Source organism: Stegastes partitus, unplaced genomic scaffold (genome assembly GCF_000690725.1).
Source record: "Stegastes partitus isolate 25-593 unplaced genomic scaffold, Stegastes_partitus-1.0.2 Scaffold351, whole genome shotgun sequence".
NCBI classification, from domain to species: Eukaryota; Metazoa; Chordata; class Actinopteri; family Pomacentridae; genus Stegastes; species Stegastes partitus.
The window spans coordinates 357,412-371,796 of record NW_007578082.1 but is presented as its reverse complement, the minus strand read 5'-3'; the positions used below and the strand labels follow the sequence as shown (position 1 = coordinate 371,796).

Sequence of the window (14,385 nt, the reverse complement as noted above, 5' to 3'; positions counted from 1 at the left end):
GGAGGGTCAGGTTACCCCTACTGCTGCTGCTGCTGCTGTTAGCGTGGCCGGGCCGGGGTCAGACAGCCCATGGTAACAGCACACACACACACACACACAGACACAGACACACACACACACACACACACACACACACACTGATAAAACTCACTGCTTCAAATCTCTCACACATCAGATAGCTGAGAGAGAAAACAACGAACCAGGTGTAGAATTTCAAATTGATTTAATGAAATGTTTCAATTTTCACATTTCTAATAAAGATAGCAGGACTTCGGTCATTAAAAACAGTTTTGATATGTTGACAAGTAATGATGAAATTTTCAAGCTTTTTTTTTTTTTCCTCTTTCTCTTATACAAAGATTATATTACAGGCATTAATATATTTAGAGTCGGAGGGCAACGGCGCCCTCAAATTTGACACAATGTACAAGGATTTCTAAAACCAGAAGAAAGAAATAACAGACTAAGACTAGCTCGTTTTCTTCACGCGTATAAGACATACAAGTCTTGGTCCGAACTAACGCCTCCTAAGCCACCAAAAAAAAGGGAGCACAAACCCCTTGGACAGACATTTTCTATAACCTACAATCTTTAAGATCGACATCCTGGGTGGTTCCTTCAAGTGGCTTTGGGGGGGGGGGAAATAAAAACCATAGATGTGATCCAGGCCTATAAATCTATACATTCTTCAAAAAAACAAACAAAAAAAAAAGCACAGAAACAGATCTGTCAATCCTCCTGCTGTTTGGACTCCCCATATTCTGCTCGGGGAATGAACAAACAAAAAAGGAGGTGAGATGTGAGAAAGAATGACAGAGGAGCATGGGGGAAAGTAAGGCATAGTAGTGCAACAGATGGGGATAGTGTTGCAGCTTGGGTGGAGCCCTCAGAGGGTGTGAGTCTATAGTGTGTGTGTGGAGGGGTGGGTGGTGGTAGGGAGGGAGGGAGGACGACACCTGGCTACCATGACAACCCGAGCGGGCAGGTTGCAGGAGTGAGGGCCTGGCTGTTGCTAGGAGGGCTGTAGAGAGTTCAGCTCTGGCATGCCACCTAAAACCCAGCCTCCCCTCCTGCAGCCTCAGGAGGCGGCAACGGTGGGAGAGGGGGATCATGGGAAAAGAGGAGGAGGAGTTGGTGCCACTCGATTCCATTCACAGATAAAGACGGGGCACCGCCAATAAGTGAAGACTAAACAGAGAACCCCGTAATTCCAAATCCATCTGTTGTTGTTTTTTTTGTGGGAAGCACGAGACACTGACCTTTAGAGGCGCAAAGGGGAGGAAGAAACGCTTTGTTTAAGACGGCTAACGAGGAGATGAGATGCAGGGCAGCCGCGGTTTGTCTCGCACGGCGGAGGTAAATGTGATTATGGGGTGCGGAGGTGATGCGGGACATCATCTAAGAGGACAGACAGGCACTAGGAGAAGCTCCCCCACAAACTCACACACATGCACACAAACACACACGCAAACACACACACACCAGTGCATGGAGTTAAGATTCACCTGAGGCTCTGGCGGCATTTTTCCTCTAAACAGCACATGAACACATAAGTACAACACAACAGCAAAAAATAATAATTCATCAAATAGTCCTCTCTATATACATCTAGCAAACAGACATCAACAAATAAAATTTAAAGCGATTTACATCTGAGAACCAAGAGACACATTCAATGCTAACTGATGAGAGCGAGTGCAAAAAAACAAACAAAAAAAAAAACAATGGTCGGTTGGGAACGTTGGAATGTCGATGTCTTCGCTTCGCAGGACAGGGAAACTGATAGCAGAGGAAAGAGACAGGAGGAACTTATTCAATTACCGGACATGAGCCTATGTTAACGACATCAGAAAACAATTACAAACGCAGTCTTTTCTCATTCCAGCAGAGTTGCATAAATCAAATCATGACACAATCCATTGGAATTCATTTAAAAAGGAAAATGAGAGCGGTGAAGAAAAAAAAAAAGGAAACAAATTTAGTTTCAGCTTAAGTTAGAAAGACGTCATTGATTGTCCACTCTGGGTTCAAAACAATTAAAAAGCCTCCGACTGCTACATGGACTCTGGAGTCTGTGCAGCGAGTATGGATCCTCGAGGACAGGCATTCCCTATGTATCAAGAGTTTTCTCTCCTTTCCACTGTGGGAAAATCAGTCCAAACTGGTGCTACTGTCCAGGATCTTCAGCATCATTCTGTCGCTAACTCAAGTGCTATCTTTGACACAGAAAGGCCGTGGTCGACGCAAAAAGAAGAGGTACAAAAGGCAGACACATTTATAAACGGGAACCAATCTCTTGTGCAGTTTGAGCATGATGTCTTTTACAGCTGCGTCATTCAGTGCTTAGTTATAATGCAGGTGGAGATAGATGAGATGCAGAAACAGGGTAAAGCAGCCTCCCATACCCTTACTATAGTAAGAACTCCAAGTGTTTTTTCTAGCGCGTCCACAGTGCACTAGAAAAAGGAGAATAAAAATGACATTTACATCACAGGTTGCTTTTAAGACTTCTCGGTCCAGTCTTCCTATGCTGCTCGTTCTTACGCTGAAACCACCAGGATGAACATAAATAGCTTAGTCTCAAGTCCATCTCGATTAAACACCACAAGAAACTGAAATGTATCGAACAAAAATCAACGATTGCCACATAAATTAAAAATTGCAATATGCTCCAGTTACATGTTTTTTTATGACGAGAAATAAAACACAGAAGGAAAACAAAAACACGCCAACAAAAAAAAAACAACTCTTGCAGTCACGGCTGAGTGTGTGAGGTTCTTCGAGAAGAGATTAAAGGCTGCACTCTGGGAAAAGGGGGACGGGTTTGAAGAGCTCAGTTGGAGGATTTGCTTATAGCGCTGGCTGATCGGCGGAGTTTTCCGGAAACTCTGTTCTTTGTGGCACGGGGCATCGTGGGAGACACCTGGTCGGCCGAGTCCGTCGTCGTGTTCCCGGCTTCGGTGCTCGTGCTGCCGGTGAAGGACCCTGATAGAGAGAAAGAGAGATGGAGGCAGAGAGAGACGGGAAAGAAAAAAACATGATGGAGAGAAACGGAGATGGTTAGACGTGGCAGCCAAGGGGCTCATTGGGCTTTGTTTGATTGTTGTATATCCCGGCATGCTTTGTCATGCATGTGGCTGCTCCCAAAACCAAGATTATCCAGTTCATAGGATTTTCACCAACATTCACAAAAGTTACAATGCAAACTGTAAAAAAACAACCAAAAACCAAGTGTTAGGATTTGAATTAATTCTACTCCTGAATCCATTAGAATCAAGACGGTGCATACATGCCTTGTTCACATGCTGTAGAGGAGCAAAGCTTGTTAAAAGAGAAGCCACCTTCATTCCCAATTCCAGATGCTTATATGATATAAAAAGAAAAAAAAACGAGAGGCAACCTTTGTGGCTAAAAAAAAAAAAAAAAAAAAAGTATTCAGTTCACAGTGTGACAGCAGAATGCTTTGAATGAAAATAAAATTACACATTATGCTCTTGTTGTGAACATGTGGAGCCTTCCCATTGTCAAACATTGTCCTTTTCCACAAAAACTTCACATCAATGATTACGGGATGGCAAACAGCAATAAGCTGGGAGGTGGGCATGAAACGCTGGCGAGGACAATCAAGTATTGTGAACGTCGACTTCCTCGCTGTGCCCCCTGACCAAACCCCAGCTACGGGGCCCTCCTCCCCTCCCTCCTTCCTCCTCCCCCCTCGGCCCCCATGCCTCGAGTTTAAACAACTTTTCTGCTTTGTTGAGATGGCATCTGGTTGCCTATTTTCTTTCCTATCCTTTTATTTCCTGCCATTTTTTCGGAGGCATCTCAAGTTGCAGCGGCTAAAAGGAATGGCAGATGGCTGGAGTAACAGACACTCAGCAGCACAGTGGACACCGGCAGCATCCAGGGCCGCGGCTCACTGGGAGAGGAGGCTGGGCTGCGGATGAAACGCTGGGTGTGTGTATTGTGAGCGGGCTGGAGGGGAGGTGAGGGGGGTCTGAACGTGGATTCTCGAATCTGCATATGAATATGAAAAAAAAAAAAAAAAAAAGAAAAAGGGACGGGCTGGGCTAAAAATGTGGGCGGCCTTATGGATGGAACAAATTCTGCATTCCCGTATTCTTCTACTCATTCCTACAGTAAACACTTTGTGTTACAAATTAAACATCCACTCTAATGTTAGCCCAGAGGGAGGCAACCACCTATTAAAGGTAATATACACAAAAAAAAAAACAGTGCGGTAAAGTTCACCTCCCACACAACCTACTTCCCTTTTCGTTTAGCAGCCATTAAAGCACGCTGCTCCACGCAGTCATCGCTCCCACTGAGGCACTTAATGACTGCGGTTGCATCTGTTTCGAAATAATGTTCTTCACTGTATGGTCTTATGTAAGAATTAATTTTCCTAGTAAGTTACTAAGTGAAAAAATAACCCAGATCCAGAAGAGGCTAATGTGTCATTATTATCATCATTACAAGCCGGCAACTTCCGCTCCTCGCTCGGCCGAGACTGCCTTACGGTGAAGGTTCATTTCAGATGGAAAAAGAAGAACGGAGAGACGGAGGGAGAAAGAAAACAAAGAGAGTCTTTAAATGGCCCTGCTATCCCATTGGTCCCCACTGCAGCAGTTCAAACAAGGCTTTAGATGACAAAGACGTCTTCCAGTGCGGCAGGTGTTAGTCTCAGAGTCTGCCCCAGGCAAACAGGCACACTCCAACAGGAGGAAATGAGGAGAAGGGAGGGGTAGGAGGGATTGAAGGGGAGAAAAAAAAAAAAAAAAAGGAAAGAAAGAAAGGAGAAAAGTGTTTGCTGGGGGAAGAGATAAAGGCGCGCCACATGCAGAAGCGAGGGCCAGAAGTGTAGCCGTATTGTTCATGCTGCTACTTAGTCAGGTGCTAATTGTCCCCACCATGCATCACTCTCAATTACCAGCCTGGCCTAAACAGTAGGACACCCCCCCAAATAAACAGCCTGGTTTCTCTGTCCCTTTCCCTTTGTCACAGCGCTCAGTAAATAAAGCTTGGTTAGTACTCAATGAAAAAAGGAGGGATTGTAAGGAGGAGGAGGGGGGGGACGACACAGCCAGGATGAGTGATCGAGCGAAGGGTAGGTAGGCTGCTGGACCCAAAAAAACAAGCTTCCGGTCTGACTCGGGGCTTACCTTCGCCACATACAGTATTTGGACCTTTAAGATATTTTTAATCTAAAAGGGAAAAACAGAGTAGAGCATCATGTGAGAGAGCAGTGGACACACACCATACGACAGCAGAACACAACACAACGCTGCTGAGGAACCTGGCGTCTCGCGGGTGGAGGCGGACGCTCAGACAGCGCGTGCGGCGTCGCGGTTAGTCGTCACTGGAGAGGTTTGAAAAAGTCAGAGAAGGTTAACTGATTTGGGTGATGAGTTAATCAACAAGTGTTGTTTCTCTGAGGACGCCTTCGACGACCACAATGTCTGATGGTGCCTGACAAATTTCGCCATTCACAGATTTCAAAAGCGAGAGCATTTTTTTTTTTGAAATCCGAAGCACGGATGGCGGGCAGTTCACATGGAAACAACGGGCTGAGAAACATTTACCACCAATGTTAGGAGCAGAGAGGGTTAGGGTGAGAGAGTAAAAGATGCTGGGGCACCTTGGGGGGTCACGTTGAGCTTTTATGTAGTTTTATCCAGAGAGGAGAATTGTTTTTCTTTTCATGTGCAGTTGCTTATTTTAAAAAGTACAGCAAATGATCACAAAATGACAAAAAAAAAAAAAAAGGTGTTACACAGCACTGAGGATGGAAGTCTTGGGTCCGTACGACAGATGGACTAGCTCATGCAGGAAGCCTTGATGCTGGACGGAGGTTGCAGGGTTGAAAGTGAGGCTACATTCACGGAGGACGAGGGCTACGGAGGGGTTAGCCGAGAGGGTAAAGAGATGGATGATTCACAAGAGAGGGCTTGAAAGCCTCACAGCACACTGGTAAAACACTGCAGGAGCGCTTTATTTAGCAATTAGCATGCAGGACCTCTACTTAAATTCAAGACCTGCTCTGCATTTCTGCATTTACAAAAGGGCTAAATCAAGCGCAACCTCTAGTTATTTCATGATAGCAGGGGCTCACAGGAAGCTAGATGAATGGATGGATGTTAGCGGGATGTGGTTGGGGGGGGGTGGGGGGCGTCATGCCTAGTGTGGAGGAAGCAGGCAGAGTCTTACAGTCCAGTTTGGCCCAGGGGTACTCCATGTCCCAAACCATCCCCGGCCAACGCCTGCACGCTGTCATGGAGCATGGATGACATGTTAGTGGCAGCAATGGGAGCCAGAGCAGGATGGACGGATAGGCAGATGGATGGACAAACTCGCTTATAAACACACACACACTCACACACACACACAGACACTCCTGCACAAACAAAAGACACGGGAGAGCTGTAGCACATCGGAGAAGGGTGAGAATGAGCAGCAGTGTCAGCCAGCCATCACAGCCACATCGAAGCTATATGTCTGATGAGATAGGAGAGGATCAGCCACGATGGAAGACAGCAACACAAGAGATGCTTCATATACAGCGTATGAGGTCTGAAGCATCACACATACCATGCTAATGGTTTTTGAAAAGAAGTGAAGTAGCTCTACTGTTTGGCAAAGAGAATTGAGAAAAATACACAGCAGTAACTGCAGGAACTGAGAGTATTGCCAGAGTTAAAATATCAAATAGTCTGGAACAATTTTGATGATGGAACAATAACTTCTAAAGAAAAATGCAGAACTATCACTGGTTCCAGCTTCTCACATGAAAACACTTGTTGGTTTTCTTTGACAGTAACAATAAAAAACAAGAACAAAAAAAAACAAGCTGAACCAATCAACTTGGAATTTTAAAAATGTGTATTTTAAATTAAAAAAAAAAAAGTTTTACTTTTTGCAGATCTCATATTTTGTCTATCTTGTTGAAGCCCCAGTAGTCACAGAGGACTCCTAAACTTTTTTCATTTAGGAAAGAAAAAACAATATGACTGATTTGCATACACACTGAATGAATCAAATATAAAGATTATAACATTTTTCCTCTAACGTGTACCAAACAAGCATGTTTCCTTTGCATCTTGTGCACATGCTCTGTAGGCCAGGCCATCTCTGTAGCACCACAATACTTTTATTTTGGTATTTTTGTGATGCATTATAATCAAACAACTGCAGCTTGTGCAATGTGGACAGCGTTTGATGAACTGTTCCGTCCCTAATATATAGCACATTTTGTGTGTATCTGCCCTTGCACAGCTATGTTGCTGCATTTTAAAGTGAAATTATCAACTCATACAATAAACAAATATTCTAGATCATGTAGCATCAGCTTTTAATTACACTGACAAAATCTATCCTTGTTTGGATGCTTTAGGTGTCCAACAGAACTGACACACATTTCCATGGGTTTGAACAATGCTTTTAAAAGTTTTAAAATTCCTCTCTAGTCATAGATTTAACCCCCAAAAAACTCATCAGTGTATCACAATTATGTATTTAATTTTATTTCCATAACTATAATTTCTTCCTATCATAAAATGGTTTAGATGTATTTTGACACCATTGCTTCCTCTAGAGTTTGGAGATTTTTTAAGTCCTTCCATCTATCTTCAATCACCCTTTCTCGGTCACGATCCATAACTCAAGCACAACTGGACCGTGGCTCTGCTCAAACACTGCAAAACTACTCTAAACTACACAATGGCAAGTTGTGATGGTGAAGTACTTTGGCAATATGGTTTCGAACCAAAAACCGATTCTGGGGGAGAAAAACGACACAGGAAGCCCCACCCTGCAAGTGGACAGGATTGATTCTCAGGTTTGTTACGTATAAAAAATGCTCGAGTCAGATTCTATTTTTTTGAGACTGTTGTGGTTTTAAGGCGGAAAAGTTCAGCCACGACATCGACTGCTTTATTAGTTCATGTTGTTTCTTCAAGCATCTAAAAATATGGGATGTTAACAAGGTAAAAAAATAGATTTTCTCTGAAGAAGGCTTTAAAAACATGGATTGACCAGTGCGTCAAAATCCGCTTTCTGTTGAAGATAATTTGTAAAATTACTCAACAGCACTATTCCAACGCTGTGCAGAACAGCGTTAGAGCATCCTACACGAGGCACATGTGTTCTGGACAACACATGAATGGACAGACACACACATAGCCTCACCGTATTCTATGAATCTGTTAACATACAGAGATTCTGGAGAAATACAAATTGTCCTTTTACAATGAATGAGCGACCGTATAGACTTCATTATGTGACAGCCTCTTGCATTAGCCGCCGCACGCATCCCATGCTGTTCTATTTTCAGTCCTGGCTAACCTCTCTAACATTTCTCTAACCAGCCACAACAAAGGAATCTATGGCTGAAATAGTCCACAGCATCAGCTAACAGACATAAAGGACCAAGCTTTGGGCAGCTACAAGATTTTCCTCTCCCCCTCCCCTGTATCTTCGCTGTGTGCTGTTTTTGTGCTGAGGATGAGAGGAGGTGACTACAGGTCAGTCTGGGGAGATTTTACACCTCTGCAGGAGAGATGGCCCAACAGTATGGTAATGCGGCTGACCTCCTCTTGCCTGCCTGAATATCACACCTGCTGTCTGAGTATCTGAAGTCCGACACACACATAAGACAGGTAGGCGCTCAAAAAACAAAAAAACAACAAAAAGAAAAGAAAAAAATTGCAGACAGTTAATTTTCACATGCTCACATAACACGACAGAAATATTGCATACCCTCTAAACCAGCTTGGAAACATATAAGCCCTGACAGATTTGAAAATGACAAGACATCTATGGTGTGGTATTGTGGAGCGCCGTTCTTGTCAAAACAGAACGTGTGTCGGGATCCAATAGAGTGGAAAAGTGCAATCCTGTATTGATTTCAGTGCTGTTGCAGATCGATCAGAGCTGGTACAAGTAGGAAGAACAAGATAAGACACGTTTTCCATTCTATTCATCACGCACTGATAAGAGTGCTGTGCTGACATCCGCGAGCTGTTTGTCGGTCGGATCTCTTAAGTGTTGGTGAATGAGCTCATGAAGACACACACATGCATGCAGGCACGCGCACACACACACACACACACACTCTGCAACTGCCATTTAAAAAGGCTGCTTATATTCATAGGAAAGTAATTGCATGGAAAGATGCAGTTAGAAAAAAAAAAAAAGAAGAGATGAACAAAGTAGTGAGAGTGGGGCTTGGGGAAGTGGAGAAGGCAGAGTGTTTGAAGTCGGTCGGACAGCGTGAAGAGCCAGGGCCCCGTCGTTTGATATTCATCAGTGAGCGTGGGCGTGGAAGAAGAGCGGAGAGAATGAGGGGGTGAAGGAGGAGGCGAAAGAGGGGGGGAAACAGGTGTGCTGTGAAGGAGGAGAAAAGACTGATATTTAAAGAGAGGTAAGAAAAGACATGATGAAGAAAAGGGGAAGAGGGCATGAGAGGAAAAAATGCCCAAAAAGTAATGAAGCAGCAGTGAAATGGAGAGACAGAAAGAGAGATGGAGTGGAAAGAGGATGGAGGTGCAGTGTGGTTCATTTCTCACCTGTCCCGCTTATCGGATAGCCAGGAGAGGGGGAGAAGACCTGTGAGGCAAAGTCTTCAAAGGTCATGACCTCTCTGTGGTTCTGAACAATGGCCTCCAAGTAGAGTGCTCGCTCCTCGTAGCTGGTTAGGTGTTGTTAAAGGAGAAAACATAATGGCATATGGGAGAAGAAAACAACAAGCCAACGGGTGAAGCCTTCACCTGTGATCTAACTGATTATTTCTAATAAAATAATTACATTTCAGGAAGAAAAACATCAATTTATGTATGGCACAGTTCAACAGTTAGGAACAAACAATCGCAACAGTTACATTTTTTCAGTGCTGCACTGCCCACGCTGTGAGGGTGAGCTTTGAGAGTGAGAGCTGGCTTTACCGGACAGGACAGCTCCACCATCAGCAACCCAGCCAGAAGCAAAGATGGAACAATCAGCCATGCCACACAGCACCAAATGAGAACGCAGTCTCCAAAATAATCATAAAAAAAAAAAAAAAAGAAAGAAAGACAGAATACATCACTACTGGCGTGATGCTCAAAACCTCTCCTCTCCTGCCTCTCGTCCCTCTCTTCTCTCTAATAGAACCCCTGCTGCAGGCAGCATGTCTAGGACCACCCTCCCCGATGTGCTGCCTGCCACTTCTCCGTGCCATCAGGGGGAAAATTGGAGCCATTTGAAATTCAGAGTGACAAGCAGTGACTGGGGCCTGGGCAGCCAGCATGCAGGATGGATGGCTGGATTTGAAATGGGAAAGCTCCAATAAATAAATAAATAAAAAAAAGCCTGCAAAATGGCTGCTGGGTGAGGGTGGAAAACATTCTGATGGCCATTATCATATCATTATCATAGATATATCGTGCTAAGTCTGTTGTGGAATGGAGGCAAGTGCTGGATAAAATATGGTGTAGGGAACTATTGGAGTAAAAAGGTCTATCTGATGGCATAATGATAGTAAGCACTCTGAGATTTAGCAGTGTGTGTGTGTGTGTGTGTGTCTGTGTGTGTGTGTGTGTGTGTGTGTGTGTGCGCCCATGTTTGAGAATGAGTCTGATTATTCTCAGCTGTCTGTTGTGGCCATGTTTCCTTCACAGGCGACACCTGACAAATTGCTTGACAAATACATGCACTCTCGCTCTAAAACACACACAGCTCTGGTTACTGAACGCTGATGCCCACCTCCCCCTCATCTCATTCTGATTGCCAGGGTGGAGTGACACTAGGCTGTTGCTGCCGCCAAGGCTGTACCAGGCTGAGCTGAGATAGGATGGACTGGGCCGAGAGGCTCTGGTCTGGGTTAGATAGATAGGACGAGACAGTGACTGGGCAGGGGGCCTGCCGTGGGCACATGCCGCCACAGCAGGGGCCAAGGCAGCCATGACCAATGGCTTTGAGGGAAACCGTGGCAAAGCGGGGATGACGGGCACCTGAGCCGGGACACACCAGAGGGTACGACGGCCAAGCTGCTCAGAGTGTCAGACAGAAATGCACGGAATAAGACAAAGGATAAAGTGAAAGACAGTAAAAACAAACAAACAAAAAAGATTAAAAATTATTAGTAGTATTTTTCTGACACGTACGAGATAAATGCTACTGAGAAAATAACAGAAATACTCAACTTGTTCTATATAAAAAGTTAAAGGTAAAGTCAGCGATTCCAATCTAATACAGTTAAATTCAGTGAATATCTCCTTACAGTCCACTAGCTGTGCAATCTGTGTGTGCAGGAAAAAAAATCAGGTGTTCATATGAAGCTCTGGCTCTGTAAATGGGAAAAAAACAAAGTGACTCAGACTGATCCACGCAGCACGATTCCAGCATGTCTCATGTCCGTTTGAGCTCATGCACGTTTGTTCCTTTGCACGGGGGAAAGTACGAGGAGGGGTTAGATGAGGTCAAGGGGACAGTTTGGGAAAGAGATGGTAAATCTGGCTAAACATGCTGCTAACAATCTAAATATCAACAATCTTTCTCCAGAATCAAAGACTTCATCTACTCCACTGAACATTCAAACATTAAAAGTCTACCGTGATCTGTTTTGGTTGTTTTCATTTCTGCAAAATGAGAGTCTTAGATAAACAGAAAGATTTGGACACAAAGAAATCTATTGAAATAAAAGCTCACATTTCCCAACTCATGTAGGAAAAGTGAAGAAAGAGGGAAAAATAAAATAGTTAAAGAAAAACAAGTGGGATGTAGGACATGTCAACTAACACACTGCATCTAACTGACCATTCTCCACAAGGCCAGCACCTCCATTTAAGAGAAGGAGAGCAGCATGACTTTAAGCACGTAAGCGCTGTTCCCCCATGAACTCAATATCTGTCTTCCAGTCATAGCCAGACATGCAACGTCACTGTTTTCTGTCACTTGCTGGAAACAGTGTTGGACAAAGAGTGGGCATCCCGCGCTCTGCTGCCATGGTAACTTGGGTCACAGCTCTGTGTGGTGGGTCATATCCAGGTTTTTGTGGATGACAGATAGAGAGAAAGGATGTTTGTAAAAAGAACAAAATGTGCCCAGAGAGGTGATAAGTAGAGGACAAAATATAGGGGAAGGAAGGACTTGATGAAAAGAAATGAGACAACTTAGAAAGAAGCCGATAAATGAAAAACAAGGAAGGATGGGGAGAGAGAACCTCGGCACAGCGTGGGTCAACAGAGCCATATGGCTGTCCATTATCAGAGATGCAGATGACTGCAGGCCTGTTATTGAGATTCCTAAAGCAAATATTGACTCCAGCTGGAGCAGACGCTCTCCCCGACTCTGACACACGCCTCTCCTCCACTACTTCCTTCCGCTGCCCTCTATCCAAGTTAGACAAATGGATTATAGTGGGTGAGAAAAAAAACTTCAAAGAATAAAATGAAGAGAGATAGTGTAGAATTATCAAGAGACGAGAGAAAATATGACAGGCAGCGGCGGTGAAAGACAGGTGGTGAGGGAGGGAGACTAATAAAAGGCATTTTGGAGATGAGTGAAAGCGAGAGCCATAATCAGCTCACTTAAGTAAATGTACGATGCTATCTGTGGGTAAAAAAAAAAAAAATTGCTGCACAGAAATCAGACCTGATGCACAGTGAGGGGTGATCTTGCTTTCTCTCTGGCACTCTCTCATTTTTATGCTTGTCTCTAATTACTAAGCCATGGGCACAGCTTGTTCCCCTGCATATGCACAGATGCTGCTACCTCCATGGAGTAACTTAATCAAGGGACACGTCCAGAACAGTGACGCAAAGACTATGTCCATGTCATGGACACCAAACCCGCTGACACTGACCTACTTCTGGGGAAAAACATAAGCTGAAGCTACAGCTGATGACTGCCTGGAAAATACTTCATGTCTGCGAGGCTGGAAAGGTGGATGATAACATATAAAACACTACACTTTCGGAAAATGTTACCTGCTATGAAAGCTTTCCTGATGAACTGTATTACTGTATCACAGAAGGCTCAACTATATTTTGTGCCATAAAAAAATCTCATAAAGCCGGGGATGGAATATAAAAAGGAAAATTCAGACAGGTCTACATTTCCACAGATGGACTGCAACTCAAGTCACCCTTGACATAACTGTCATTTACAGCTGAACTGGGCGGACAAGCAAGACACGCAAGTGTGTGGGAGGAGAGCATGTTGCACCACTTTGGGAATTTCCAAGGAACCCCTACGTTCCAAGCGGCTGCATTCTTATTAGGGAGAAGAGAGGGAAACCAATGTAGTGTCTATGGAGCGTGGCAACCACTGGGATAGTAACGAGAAAAAAAACCCTCCCAGGTCTGAGTTAATGTAAAACAACTTTAGTTAGGAGACTGATATGTGGAGGCAGGGAGGTTGTCGTTATGGAGTTATGAGGGTGGGGTGGGAGTGGTAGCTATAAAGAGAAAAGCACAAATCCAATCCAATAATGTGTCTGAGAGGAACAGTCCTTTTTCACCCTGTCCCCGACTTGCCCTCTCTTTCTTTTGTCATTACTGGTGACGACGACAGTGACTTATGGCTGGCGTGTAGCAAGTAAGTGCAGGTGTGTCACCCAACGACGCAGACAGAGTCCCACGATAGCTACCTGTGCAGACATGTGTGCATGCATACACGGGTCAACATACGTGTACATGCATATGCATCTGTGGGTGTGTGCACATATGTATACATATGCATGTGTGCTGTCCAGATGGCAGGGAGGTAGCTCTGGGGGAATGGTGGGGGTCAAGCATCTTTGTGGATCAAAGCCAAGGTCAGGGCAGCTGCAGTGGCCCATGTTCAAGGTGAATGGAGGCCTCAGATGGCTCTTCATTAGCAGGCTGCTCCATCCCCGCTGGACCCCATCGGTCCAACCGCCACCAACCCTCATCATCATCTCCCTCCCTTTTCTCTCTCCATCCACAGGGACCTGTCCTGAAAATGCCAGTCCACTGGGATCCATTTTGAGCTGTGCGTAACCCCACCCAGCACACGCGGACACATACACATGCTCGTACATCGGCGTTTGCGCAAAACACACACCCCGACACCCTCCATCCACACTCGTGTTTCCCTAAAAGAGCCTAAGCTGACCTCTGAACCGGTGGCTCTCTGGAGAGCAGCATCCTGACCATCCAGCCTGAGTCTTTGTGTTCTCAGCCTCCCTGCTGACAAAAGTCCTCCCACCACCACTGGCCTCTGACACACACTCAACATCCTTCAAACACACAGAGCCTTTAAACACACACAGCCAACAGGGATGATTATGCGTCATGGCTTCAGAAAGCGCTGCTTTACTCACGGTTGCTCTGGATGTGAACATGTTAGATGCAGTGTTTCTTCATGACAAACACATTGCATTTATCC

The 14,385-nt window shown here is 44.7% G+C and overlaps 1 protein-coding gene across 2 annotated transcripts in view; it reads right to left on the bottom strand.

Moving 5' to 3' along the window:
- Positions 1 to 206: 206 nt before the first annotated feature.
- The window catches only part of ralgapa2 (Ral GTPase activating protein catalytic subunit alpha 2), a 102,030-nt gene continuing 87,851 nt past the window's right edge, over positions 207 to 14,385 (bottom strand). For both annotated transcript variants that reach the window (XM_008284193.1, XM_008284194.1), the window contains 2 exons: positions 9,564 to 9,685; positions 207 to 2,985 (listed from right to left, as the gene is read on the bottom strand). In XM_008284193.1, the coding sequence (XP_008282415.1) occupies positions 2,834 to 2,985; positions 9,564 to 9,685 (274 nt within the window). In that variant the 3' untranslated portion in view covers positions 207 to 2,833. The remainder of the gene's footprint in view (positions 2,986 to 9,563; positions 9,686 to 14,385) is intronic.